The 12652-nt window shown below is 31.0% G+C and overlaps 3 protein-coding genes across 3 annotated transcripts; all 3 read left to right on the top strand.

The window, feature by feature from the left end:
- LOC124934165 (ACT domain-containing protein ACR10) lies at nucleotides 1-2674 on the top strand. The gene is made up of 5 exons (XM_047474648.1): nucleotides 1-294; nucleotides 374-589; nucleotides 1569-1674; nucleotides 1762-2377; nucleotides 2460-2674. The coding sequence occupies exons 1-5, from the start codon at nucleotides 141-143 to the stop codon at nucleotides 2595-2597; spliced, it is 1230 nt and encodes a 409-aa protein (XP_047330604.1). The 5' UTR covers nucleotides 1-140; the 3' UTR covers nucleotides 2598-2674.
- A 3338-nt stretch (nucleotides 2675-6012) lies between these two features.
- Nucleotides 6013-8257, top strand: LOC124934453 (serine/threonine protein phosphatase 2A 57 kDa regulatory subunit B' beta isoform-like). The gene is made up of 2 exons (XM_047474991.1): nucleotides 6013-7534; nucleotides 7612-8257. Exons 1-2 carry the CDS (start codon nucleotides 6437-6439, stop codon nucleotides 7924-7926), a joined length of 1413 nt encoding a protein of 470 aa, XP_047330947.1. The 5' UTR covers nucleotides 6013-6436; the 3' UTR covers nucleotides 7927-8257.
- A 2714-nt stretch (nucleotides 8258-10971) lies between these two features.
- Nucleotides 10972-12107, top strand: LOC124936798 (zinc finger protein ZAT5-like). Its single transcript, XM_047477326.1, has one exon. The coding sequence runs from the start codon at nucleotides 11259-11261 to the stop codon at nucleotides 11988-11990; it is 732 nt and encodes a 243-aa protein (XP_047333282.1). The 5' UTR covers nucleotides 10972-11258; the 3' UTR covers nucleotides 11991-12107.
- The last annotated feature ends 545 nt before the right edge of the window (nucleotides 12108-12652 follow it).

The raw sequence follows: 12652 nt of genomic DNA, 5'->3' as shown, positions 1-12652 counted from the left end.
ACCCACAGTGTAATATTCTAGAATCTAGAAACCCCCCCTCTCTCTCTCTCTTCCTTAGCTAGAGAGAGAGTCAAGTACTATGAACCCTAATCAGATTTGAGCCAAATTTATAGAGAAAACAAGAAGATAAGAAGAAGAAGATGGGTATTCTACAAGACGACGTTGTAATCATAAGGCATCCTGAGCGTGAACAAGACCCTATTGTTATAACAGTCAATTGTCCAGATAAGACAGGATTAGGTTGTGATCTTTGCCGTTTAATCATGTTTTTTGGCTTAACCATTCTAAGAGTCGGTAAGTATCTAGGGTTTAATCCTTCTTGTTGTTCAAATCTTGTATATAGTTTGTTTATAATAAATTATTTGAAAAACAGATGTGTCAACAGATGGGAAATGGTGTTACATAGTATTTTGGGTTGTGGGAAATGAGAAAACGAGATGGAATTTGTTGAAGAAGAGACTTATGGCTGTTTGTCCTTGTTGTTCTTCTGCTTCTGGGATTTCTTATTACCGATCTGAACAGACATTGAAGCCATCGGATTTCTTTCTCTTGAAGTTATGCTGCGATGATAGGCATGGCCTTCTTCATGGTAAGATTTATTTGTTAAAAGATAATTGATTAATTATTTTTATTAGTATAATTATTAGATAAAAATACTTTATTTGAAATGGGTGGTCAATGGTCATGGACTTAATGCTTAGGGATGGATGGTAACTTGGGGCAGATCTTGTAGGATTTTTTTAGTCCACACCCCACATTATTGGCCTACATCTTTGGTTTTTTTTTAAGGGATTCTTATCTAAAACTCATCCATAAGGGTATTTTCGTCAATAAACACCCAAATACTGTTTTTTTTTTTTTAAAAAACCCTTATAAAAAAAACCAATAAACCGAAGATCAAACTAGCTGTATATTTAAAAAATATTATATATATATATATATAAGATATTATATTAATTTTAATTTTGTGTATGAAGTTATGCTTAAGTTTTTCTTTCTCATTTTTAATAATATATAGATTATTTAAATATATATTGAAAATTATATAGTACATTAATAATCCATATAGTAAGAAGAAATAAATTAAAACATTTATTAAGGATAAATAAATATAATATAACCCTAACCTTAATTGGGACAATTCGAATTGAGAATGGTGGGTGGACAGTTTTTTTTATGTATTTATTTAAGAAGTTATTATCTACCCCTTAATCACAATGTTCTTGTTTAATTCGGAACTACTATTTTTAGTGGGAATCAAAGCAAGATTATCTGAGTGGGTTAGCTAGGTTAACCAGAGAAGAATTTATGTTTTTTTAGAATGCTGAGTTTCGATTTTTTTTATCGGAGTACGACTAATTACACGTGGCGTGGCGCCTAACAGTCTCGAACCCAAAATCTCAACTAATTCGTGAACTATATAAAAATTGTAAAAGTTGTAACATTATTAGTATTATCAAAACCTATAGTAAACAAATGTTTTGGAGTTTTCCTTTGAATGATCTTCTCTAATTATCCTGCGTTTTTTATGTCTTTTGAGGTTAATTTTACTATTGTTCTTCGGACAGATGTGACATTGGTTCTTTGCGAGCTAGAGCTCAGCATTAAGAAAGTCAAGGTTTCCACCACTCCAGAAGGAAGAGTGGTTGATCTCTTCTTCATCACAGACACAAGGTATGTCTTTTTTACATTATAAAAAAACAATTTTAATTGTGGTTTTGGTTCTAAAGAAAATAATAATTGTCTGTTTTTTGTGTGTAGAGAACAATTACACACGGAGAAGAGACAGGAGGAAACGCTCAAACGATTGAAAGATACATTAGGGGCAGACATATTCAGTTGCGAGATAGAATCGGTTGGGCCTGAAGTAGTCACGTGTTCGTCGTCGTTTCTTCCTCCTTCAATCGCGGAAGAAACTTGGAAACCGGAGGTTATCGAACGCTGTAATAAAGATGTTATTGTTTGCGAAAATGTATCAGTCGCATTCGATAACTCTCTTAGCCCGGGTCACACTCTAGTCCAAATCGCGTGCGAAGATCACAAGGGTCTTTTATACGACATTATGAGGACTTTAAAAGATTACAATATTCAAATTTCGTATGGTCGATTCACGAAAAAACAGAGGAGGAACTGTGAGGTGGATTTGTTCATAATGCAAGCGGATGGGAAGAAGATAGTCGATCCTAACAAACAAAAAGCGTTGCTTTCGCGGTTACAATCTGAACTGACTAGACCCGTCAGAGTGGCGGTTGTGAGTCGGGGTCCGGACACGGAGTTGCTTGTGGCTAACCCTGTTGAGATTTGTGGGAAGGGACGGCCTCTTGTTTTCCATGACATTACACTTGCTCTCAAGATGCTTAAAACCGGCATCTTTTCGGTATGTTTTTATCGTAAACTCGAATGAATTTATATCTCGATTTCGAGTTAGAGTTGAGTTCGAGTTTCGTTTGTTTTTTCAGGCCGAGATTGGAAGACATATGATTGGAGATAGGGAATTTGAAGTGTACAAAGTTCTACTTGATGAAGGGAATGGATTCTCTGTTACCAAAAAGAAGATTGAAGAAGCTGTTTGGAAGATGCTAATGGGATGGGATTGATGGTGTTTAATTGAAGTTTGAAACTATATAATATTATAGCTTGTAAATAGATTATGCAAATGCCTTTCTTCTTGGCATATGTTTCGAAAAAGAGATTATCTTAGGCAAAACCCTTCAGTCTCTAGCCGAATAAATTTATCTTTTTTAAAAAATAAAATGTGCAACCAATATAATATAAATAATATTCGTTTAACTATAGTTAACATAAAAATATAATTGTTTACCTTTTTATAAACACACTAAGATTAAGAGTAATTTGAAATCGTTCTACGATAATCGAATTAAATTGTTCTGTTTTGGACATTTTTTTTTCAAAATTGAATGAGAATGGGGAAGGGTGGTATTTGTGTCCATTGCTCCGATCTCATCTTAATCCTACCTAGGAATGACAATGGATACCCGATACTCGTGGATACCTGATAGTCGGATTCGGGGTCAAGCACGGGAAGGGGGAGAAGGTACCCAGTCGGGGATGAGGAGTGTGTGAAACCCAAACCCGATACTCGATTATATAAATATTAAAATTAATTCTTTTTTATTAAAGTTTAATATGTGACTTTTTAAAATGTTTCATCATTACAAATACAACATTTAATTAGTTCTTATCCACACTCACTCTAAATATTGTCATTAATACACTACACTTTAATTTTTATTTTTTTATATTCCCTAAAAATTATTTCTCTACATAAATTTTAACTCTAACTTTTATTTAATAACAAAATATTATTTCTCTCTCATCATTCTTCATATTTAATCTTTTTTTTTATTATATTTTTTCTCCACACTAATTTATTTTCAAGATTTACAAAAATTAGTATGTAGGTAGGTGAGTAATATTTTTATTTATATTTTTAATATTTTGATATTACTATTTTAAAATTATTTATGAAAGTTGTGGTTACCCGCCGGGGATCGGGTACTCGATGAATCGGAGATGGGGATAGGAGTAGTGATACCCGTCGGGTTCGAAGTTGGGTAGTAAAATTAAAATAAAGTTCGGGAATGAGTACTTCACTACTCGTCAAATAGGGTATCCATTACCATCCCTAATACTACCTAACACTATAAACACTTTTAAATATATAAAATCACAAATATATTAATTTATTATTATATTTTATAAAAGTTGTAATTTTATTTCTTTATAATAGTATAAATTTTCAATATATTACATTATATATATTATATTAAAAAAATCCGTTTATATAATTTTATTGTATAATATTTTATTAAAAAAAAATTATAAACGGGCCCGCGGGGATTCCCCGAAAGCGAACGAGGCGAGGATGGTATTAAGAAAATTCCCCGAAATAAAAACGGGACGGGGAAATGCATCCCCGCTCCGAACTGCCCTATTGACGTCATCCCTAAATGAGATCAACCATTTGAGAGTAACAATAAAACATATTTAAAAAATGTTCACTAATAAATAAATAAAACATAAAATCTAGCGTAACGAGTTCGTAGATCCTAAAACATAAAATCGATGAGTTCATTGACTGTCTCTACCGTTTTTTCAAAAGAGATATTTCATATTGTCATATAATAATAACGTCGTGGAGTAAACGAATCGGTGGACCGCAATCACTGAACGTCTTAGAATTCTTTTGAGCAAAATAATCCATCATAAAATAATAGAGATTATTACATATTGATTTAATCCAACCGAACTCCGGTTTCAATCCAAATAACCAACAACCAACGATTGACTCATTTATCACCCACGCAATGCTAATAATGTTCTAAAGTAGGCTCAAAATCTCAATCACTCCCTTATAATACAAAAGAAAGTGAGGTATCGTCTCCACTTCTTAACAACACATTTTGTAACGACTAATCATAATATACTATTTTTTAATCCATCCATCATCCGTCCAAATATTTCACTAATTACTCTCCATCTAAAAAACGAAATTTTTGAACAAATTTTAAATCGAAAAAAAAAAAGATTTTTGAATAGAACAACCTCAAGATGGAGATATGATATAGTTGTGAGATTGAGAATTAATGAATCAACCAAACATGGCTGGGCTGGTCAATGAAGTCAAGTCAGCAATGGACCAACTCTACCACTAATTTATATAATTTATTTTCCACTATTGTTATTTTAATTATTAATATTGTTTTCAACAAAATCAACTACGCCGCCACCTAGTTAAAAATTCCCATAAACTCAATTAAATAACAACATTCCATCTTTAACACTTAAAACATTTAAAATGATTTTTAATTTAAAATAATTCAAACATTTGCCTCAAATTAAAGACCCACAATTATTTTCCTTTCTTATTAGAAAATAATGTCAAATTTATAAATATATTCATTATTCCTCCAACATAAATTATATTGTAATGTTATAAATTGAATTTATTTTAATTGTTTAATGAAAACATCGAATCGTAATGAATAGATTTTCCAAATATATACTCCAATACAAAAAATGCACTCAATTTCTTGATAGCTGTATTTAAAGTTATTTTTACATATGATTAGCTTAGGTCATTTTTATAGATAATCACTCTAAGTAGCAAGTATTTGAATCTACTCAAATTCAATTATATATATATATATAAACACTTAGTAAAGTTAACCTATAAGTACAAGGATAATTGAATATATCACATTTTTTAATAAATTTAAATTCATCGGTTATATTTTATCAAGACTTTACCTTTATTATTTTGTCGATTTGATAATTTTTTTGATATCAAACTATGTATACATCATATCATTAACATTCAACATGTTTTAAACTTATTTTCTTATTATAATATATGATATAAATAAGAGTAATTCAAATAAAACGATAAAAACATAACAAAAACACGAATATCCAAAGTGTCATCAAACACAAAGAAATTAATTATTTAAGAACAATAATGAACATAAAAAAAATGTTTAACAACAAAAGCATAACATAATATATAGCGTTAACGATGATCCTTCGTAAATCAATAAAACTTTAAACTAATTTTAAAAATAATTAATTAAAAAATATCAATATAATAAGTCTATTTAAAATTATATATACTTTAAACAAATTTTATTAAATTTGTTAATATATATAAAATTAAAATATTATTTCATTTAAATAATATCCTAATAAAATATTAAATTTTATTTGTCCAAACCCATATCTAATTCGGAATATGAAATTTATCAAAATAAAATAAAAATATACCAGCTTAATTTAATATATATGTTATGGATGATGTTTTTGAATTGTGATTGAATCAATATAATATAATAGTTGATAAATTCAAAATAATATATTTTTTTCTTTTAGTTTGAAATATAAATCCAACCAAAGTTGTAATTTGAATGTTTAATATTAAACCCGCGTTTTTAAGAAAAAAAAGGATAAGATCCCAAAATTATCGAAATAGTGGATTTTCATTTTTCAATCAAAATACTTTACGACTTTCGTCCACTTTCTCTCTCTCTCTAAAACCAGTGTTTGTTCTTGCGGCCAATGGTGATTCTTGCGTCTTTTTCATTATTAAATTGATTCATGATCACAAAAAAATCTCAAACCCAACTCGGATTATCTCTCTCGAATCCGAATTCCATCGATTTCATCTCTTCAGACGAACAAAACGGTACACTTTACTTCCTAGATTTACTCTACTCAGATCTGAACTACCTCCATTTTTGTGCAAGATTCAGATACCATTGTATCAATTCGTGACTTTTTATGCTCTTTTCAAATCTCAAAGCTCTCTGGAAATCGTGTCATGTTTTGATTCTATCAACAGGGTTTGTCTTTGTGTGAACTTCTCTGTTGATTGACTGATTGATTAATTGATTCTAGTTTTAGGGTTTTATTCATTTCTGATATGTTTAACAAAATCATCAAACGCGGCCAACGGAAATTCTCAAATTCTAAGTCAGACAGTAATGATTCCGGTTTGGTTTCGACTTCAAACGTAGTGGTTAATCATTACCCATCTCCGGCCGCTAATTCCGGCGAAGCTTCTGTTGAACCTTTACCCATGTTTAAAGATGTTCCTATGTCGGAAAGGAATAACTTATTTCTCAGGAAGCTACAGATTTGTTGTTTTCAATTCGATTTCACTGATCCATCTAAGATGGTTCGTGAAAAAGAAGTTAAAAGACAAACCCTAGCTGAGATTGTTGATTTTATACAATCTGGTTCAGGGAGAATCAGTGAGAGTAATCAAGAAGAAATGGTGAACATGATTTCATTGAATATATTCCGTTGTTTTCCACCTGCTTCTCATGAAAACACAGGTTCTGATAAAGCTGATCCAGATGAAGATGAACCCTATCTTGATCCATCATGGCTGCATTTACATCTCGTTTATGAACTTCTACTAAGATACATCATCTCATCTGAAACCGATATGAAGATTGCCAAACGATACATCAACCATTCGTTTGTTCTGAAACTACTCGGTCTATTCGATTGTGAAGATTATCGCGAACGTGAATACCTGAAAACAATCCTCCACAGAATCTATGGTAAATTCATGGTTCATCGTCCTTTCATCAGGAAAACGATCAACAACACGTTTTATCAGTTCATATACGAAACGCAGAGACACAATGGAATTGGTGAGCTTTTGGAGATTCTTGGAAGTATAATTAACGGGTTTGCTCTTCCAATGAAGGAGGAACATAAATTGTTCCTTGTTCGAGCACTCATACCTCTGCATAAACCGAAATCAGTTGCGTTGTATCATCATCAGCTATCGTACTGCATTATTCAGTTTGTTGAGAAAGATTGTAAGCTGGCGGATACTGTTATACGCGGTTTGCTGAAATACTGGCCTGTTACTAATTGTTCTAAGGAAGTTTTATTTCTTAGCGAGCTTGAAGAAGTATTAGAAGCTACCCAAGTTGCTGAATTTCAACGTTGTATGGTTCCACTTTTCAGACAGATTGCTCGTTGTCTCAATAGCTCTCATTTCCAGGTTCGATTTAGATTTGAGATAGAAACAGGGGAAGATGATTCATTTAAATGTTTTGTTTGTGTTTGTTTGTTTTGCAGATAGCGGAAAGGGCACTTTATTTTTGGAACAACGAGCATATCGTGAGCTTGGTTGCTCAGAACAGGAGTGTGATTTTGCCAATCATTTTCGATGCGCTTGAGAAGAATGTTCAATCTCATTGGAATAAGGCTGTTCATGGAGTAACTGTTAATGTAAGGAAGATGTTTTTGGATATGGATTTCGAACTTTTCGAAGAATGTCAGAGACAGTACGAGGAAAAGGAAGCTAGGGCTGAGGAAACGGAAGAGCGGAGACAGTTAAGGTGGCAGAGATTGGCGGCTGCTGGCGGAGATTGTGAAATGAAATGTCAATAACACGATATGAACACTCACACTCACACTCGTAAAATCTTATTTTAACTTCAAATTTCAGCAGCTTTTCTGATATTATTTATCTGAGATTTGATCAACAGGCAATGTAGTTTAGGTTGATTTAGAAACCACTGTTTCTGGTATTCTACAGGTTAAGAATGTTTTATTTTTCTCTTTTTTTTTTTGTGATGGTCTTTTTTTTTCTTGGTCATGGCTGAGAAATTGTTGTTCAATTGGTTTATACAGTCATAGACATGTCAAGAGTTCAAGATTGTTGGTTTAAAGTCGGTTTTTTTATGTCTGAAATTTCTAGTGAATGACAATCTTTATGATTCTTTGGGGAAATATTTTTTTCTGTAATTTTTTCTTAGTTTAGGAAGATATCACAACCATCACTTCAAATTAAAACATAAAACTCAAGTTTTTGAGTGAAAATTGAACTATAAATTTTGATCTCTTCAATACATAGGTGATCAATAAAAGGTATTTTGTTGATCATATCTCGTTTCAAAGTAGAGACTAGCGCCTTTCCCTAATCGTAACCAAACGCATACATCGTGTTTTGAAAACAATGACTTTTTCTTTTAAAATAGTCACCTTCTCCTTTGTTTTTGGTTTTTCTAAAAACTTAAAAGGAAGTGTCAACTCTTCATTTTATTTCAAGCGATTTTTATTATATGATAAATGATTTTCCACTTAAAAGAATTCTCCTACAATTATAAAAAAAAAATCACATTTTTATCTCCACATTTGAACTCATTAATAATTGTGTTAGGCTTAAATCTTATACTATCTAAAATCACATTCTCCTGATGACAATTCTGAAAAATATATATTCAAACAAGGCCATAATACAACTAAAATTATCCATAGAAATTACATTTTCATTCTCACTTTATTATTTTAAAATCAATGACAATTCTGAAAAATATATATTCAAACAAGGCCATAATACAACTAAAATTATCCATAGAAATTACATTTTCATTCTCACTTTATTATTTTAAAATCAAATTTATTCGAGTAGAACTAGCATGACACCCACAACCATAACCATGATCCCGCTTAAATTTAAAACGTTTTCAGATGAAATCAAACCCGTGATATTTTGGTTTCTTAAGCCGATTTTTACCGCTGTGTTTCTTTAAAGAAAGTTAACACAACCAATGTCCCCTTATTTCAGCTCTGAGTTTTTAGTCGAGTCTCTAATCAATTGAATTATCTTATTTGAATATTGTTTTTCTATCATTATAGGACAGTTAGGAAGTATATATATATATATATATTTTTATTTTTTTTAAAATGAAATTAATTATTTGTAAGGTGATATGATTTGTGTATTGGGTGTTGAGTGGTGAGGTTGAAACATATATTTATAGAAGTTTGACTTTAATATTTATAAGAAAAATTAGTTGATACTTATAATTTTCAATTAACTAATTAATTAAAATGAGTGGGAAGAGACAGAGAGACATAAAAATGATTAGTGTGAATTAATGGTATCATCTCACCAACTTTACTAATAATAAACATACCATCACTTACTAGCCACCTGCCTTTTCCAGCTCTAACACAAACATTATTTATCTTTTTTTATTATTGTCAATTTGTTAAAAATAAAGTTAATTAATTGATTAAACTCTTTTAAAAAAAACATAGTTAGTCTATTGCTTAATCCATGATCTAGTGAAGTTGGAAAGCATTAATAAAATTGGCGGTGCTAATCATTGTGCATAAAACCGGCGCAATTTTTGGTACATAATTATAAACCATCTAACAAGCCAATGCTAGCTAGTCAACTTCCTATAATTTGCTTCTTAATTCACTCGTTTACTAATACCTTTTTTCTTTCTTTCTTTGCCAACTAGTAATTCAAAATTTTATTTAATTTGAGTTATACTCTTTTTTATGGAATATTTAAGTATACTTTGTAAAATTTGGAAACTCTTAATCATTGTGGAGATGTGAGATGTTGGTGGATGTTAAAATGGAATGGTCGACGAAATTGAGAGGCAGAAGATGTGAAATCGTCCTAGAGTAAACTTGAGGAATGAAAAAGAAGAAGGGTAGAATTAGGGGTGAATTTATGTTAGGGTTGAGGTAGACTTAAACTCACTTCGAAAAACAAAATTTAATGATAATTTTTTATACGGTAGGAATGTGACATGAGTAATATGACCCGATTTTTTTTTTAAAATTTAATTCACTATTTGCTTATATAATTTACAAAAATGTAAAATCTTCGCTTATTTATCCGTTTTATCCATATTTTTTCTTTTAATTTCTTCGAGTTTACCTCAATTTTTTTTAAAACCCACCGTAACTATAATTTATAGATCCGTCTCTGGTAAAATGGCCTTCCACATGCGTAAGAGAGCACACCTAAAGAGTGGGTTGGTCGCATGTTTTGAGAATGTCTATTTTGGAAAATAAAAAATGGGACAACGGATTAAGTATCTAGCCCGCAAACACACTTAACCAGACGCAGAACTTGTCGTCTAACAGGTTCGAATTCAAAAACTTAGGGTTAGTATCTACCTTTTTGTTGTCGCTAGACTAGAAGAGGGGATGAGAATGTCTATTTATCTTGAAGATAAAAATGATCAAGAAATTATGTAATTATATTAATCAACACACAAAGTATAATTCAATATAATTTATAAAGTTATTGAAAATATGACTTCGAGAAGTACTCAACTTTCAATAATGAAGTTTAGTAAATTTAGAAAAAACTAAACACAATAATATACACAAAATTCATTGCAGGGTTTGAATTAAGATATATATATATAAAAAGACCCATTTGAATATATTGATTATAGTGCTTAAACCAAAGATTTTAATATTAATATATGTTCTCTATAAACAAAAAAATAAATTCATGAGCTTTTGTCAATATTGTCACAACCCTATATTGATCTATGGTTTAATGAAAAAGTTCAATTTTTTTTTCCTTTTCTAAATGTTCTTAAAATGGGTTTTTTATTTCTTCAAAAACCCATTTTTGAAAAATAAAAAAAAAACATAAAAAAATGGAGTAAGTGGGAAAAGAAACCGCAAATTCTGCTAGGTGCCAGCCTTGTTCTCCAATCCTTCATACAAGGAATACATATTATACTTTAGCACCAACCAAAATATTTTAAGTAATTTTACCTCTACGTTTGCTTCTAAGCTAACCGCCGAATCTCCACTTCTGATTTAATACCAAACGTAACAACATTACATCATTTCAATACTTATATATAAAGGGTTTTCTCAAAAACCATTCTCTAACCATAAATCAACCACTACCCATCATCCTTAAACTTACAAAGCTTCAATCTTTCTTCTCTCTAATGGAAGAAGTTCTTCAAGATCAAACCTTTATCATTAAAGGTAAACGCAGCAAACGTTCAAGATCACTTTCTTCTCCATTCACCTTACCCATAGTAGATTCATCCATCACTGAGGAGGAAGAAAGTTCTCTTTTTCAAATGGATCATCAATTTTCAAATAATCTCCCACCATCAGTTTCAGAAGAAGAACAAGACATGGCTAATTGTTTGATTCTTCTAGCTCAAGGCCAAACCAAAGATCAGAATTCAATCAACTTCCCTTGTAGAACTTGCGATCGATCTTTCCCTTCTTTTCAAGCACTCGGCGGCCATCGAGCTAGTCACAAGAAACCAAAACCAACTCCAACCCTGTCGCTGTCGGCATCGCCGGAGATTATTTCTCCGGCGACTGATAATCAGTTAACCATGTTGGAAAACGACCGGACGGCTCTTACCCTCCAAATTCCTTTCATTGTCAAATCGAAGGTTCATGAGTGTTCTGTTTGTAGGGCGGAGTTCTCGTCGGGGCAAGCTCTCGGCGGCCATATGCGACGACACCGACCAATTGTACCGTTACAGTTACCGTTACCGCCGGCGGCTGTCGAAAAGAGGAGGAATTTACATTATTTAGATCTTAATCTTCCTGCTCCGGAAGATGATTGTAGAGATTTTTCGAAGTTTCCATTTGGGTCTAAAGGAGGAAAGGTTATTGTCTTCTCTGGTGGTTCACATATGGTTGATTGCCATTATTGATGATATATGAGATAGAGAAGGATTTGAATTTATTTTAGTAGCTAATAATTTCTTATTATTTGTAAATGCTTTATTTTTAATGTTCTTTCATAATTTGTTAATATAATATTCTTTCTTTTATAATATTGCCACCAATTTCATTACAAGGGTAAAGGTTATGTTCATAGTTAATTAAGTTGTTTTGGGAGATGCTAAACTTGAAACTTATAAGAAGAGATAATAAATTGATCAAAGTTTTTATCTTTATGTAATTTCAGTTGATAATAAACCAATCAAGGGTTGGTAAAATGGTTTAAAAAATTGTTGGTTATTCGATTTTGATCGATTTAATTGGTTTTGACAACTCGATAGGTATAATCTTTATTTTGCGTTATTCAAAACAAATCCAAGCAATTAGCATAATTTAAGTAGGAAGAGTTTTTATCAAATAAATTAAATATAAAAATATATTAATTTAAGTGGTAAGTTATAACTCTGCTAATTTATTATAAAAAAAATAGTGAAAAAGAGAAAATTGAAAACAAAAAAACAAGGTGTTGAAGATTTTGCAATATAAAAGTGATGTGATGGTGTTCCATACTTTCTAAAATTGAAAGGTAAAGATGATTATTAGTTCTAAATTAAGGTCTAAATTAAAGTTAATAGTTGAATAAAATTGATGT

Source organism: Impatiens glandulifera, chromosome 4 (assembly GCF_907164915.1).
Source record: "Impatiens glandulifera chromosome 4, dImpGla2.1, whole genome shotgun sequence".
Classification (NCBI taxonomy): domain Eukaryota; kingdom Viridiplantae; phylum Streptophyta; class Magnoliopsida; order Ericales; family Balsaminaceae; genus Impatiens; species Impatiens glandulifera.
Note: the sequence above shows the minus strand (reverse complement) of the source record. Positions and strands in the feature narration are given on the sequence as shown.

Excerpts from the sequence above, each read along its gene's own strand:
- LOC124934165 (XM_047474648.1), top strand. The coding sequence starts at position 141 with ATGGGTATTCTACAAGACGACGTTGTAATCATAAGGCATCCTGAGCGT. Across the intron at positions 1,675-1,761 it reads TTCTTCATCACAGACACAAG|AGAACAATTACACACGGAGA; the intron begins GTATGTCTTTTT and ends TTTTGTGTGTAG. Across the intron at positions 2,378-2,459 it reads TTAAAACCGGCATCTTTTCG|GCCGAGATTGGAAGACATAT; the intron begins GTATGTTTTTAT and ends TTGTTTTTTCAG.
- LOC124934453 (XM_047474991.1), top strand. The coding sequence starts at position 6,437 with ATGTTTAACAAAATCATCAAACGCGGCCAACGGAAATTCTCAAATTCT. Across the intron at positions 7,535-7,611 it reads TCAATAGCTCTCATTTCCAG|ATAGCGGAAAGGGCACTTTA; the intron begins GTTCGATTTAGA and ends TTTGTTTTGCAG.
- LOC124936798 (XM_047477326.1), top strand. The coding sequence starts at position 11,259 with ATGGAAGAAGTTCTTCAAGATCAAACCTTTATCATTAAAGGTAAACGC.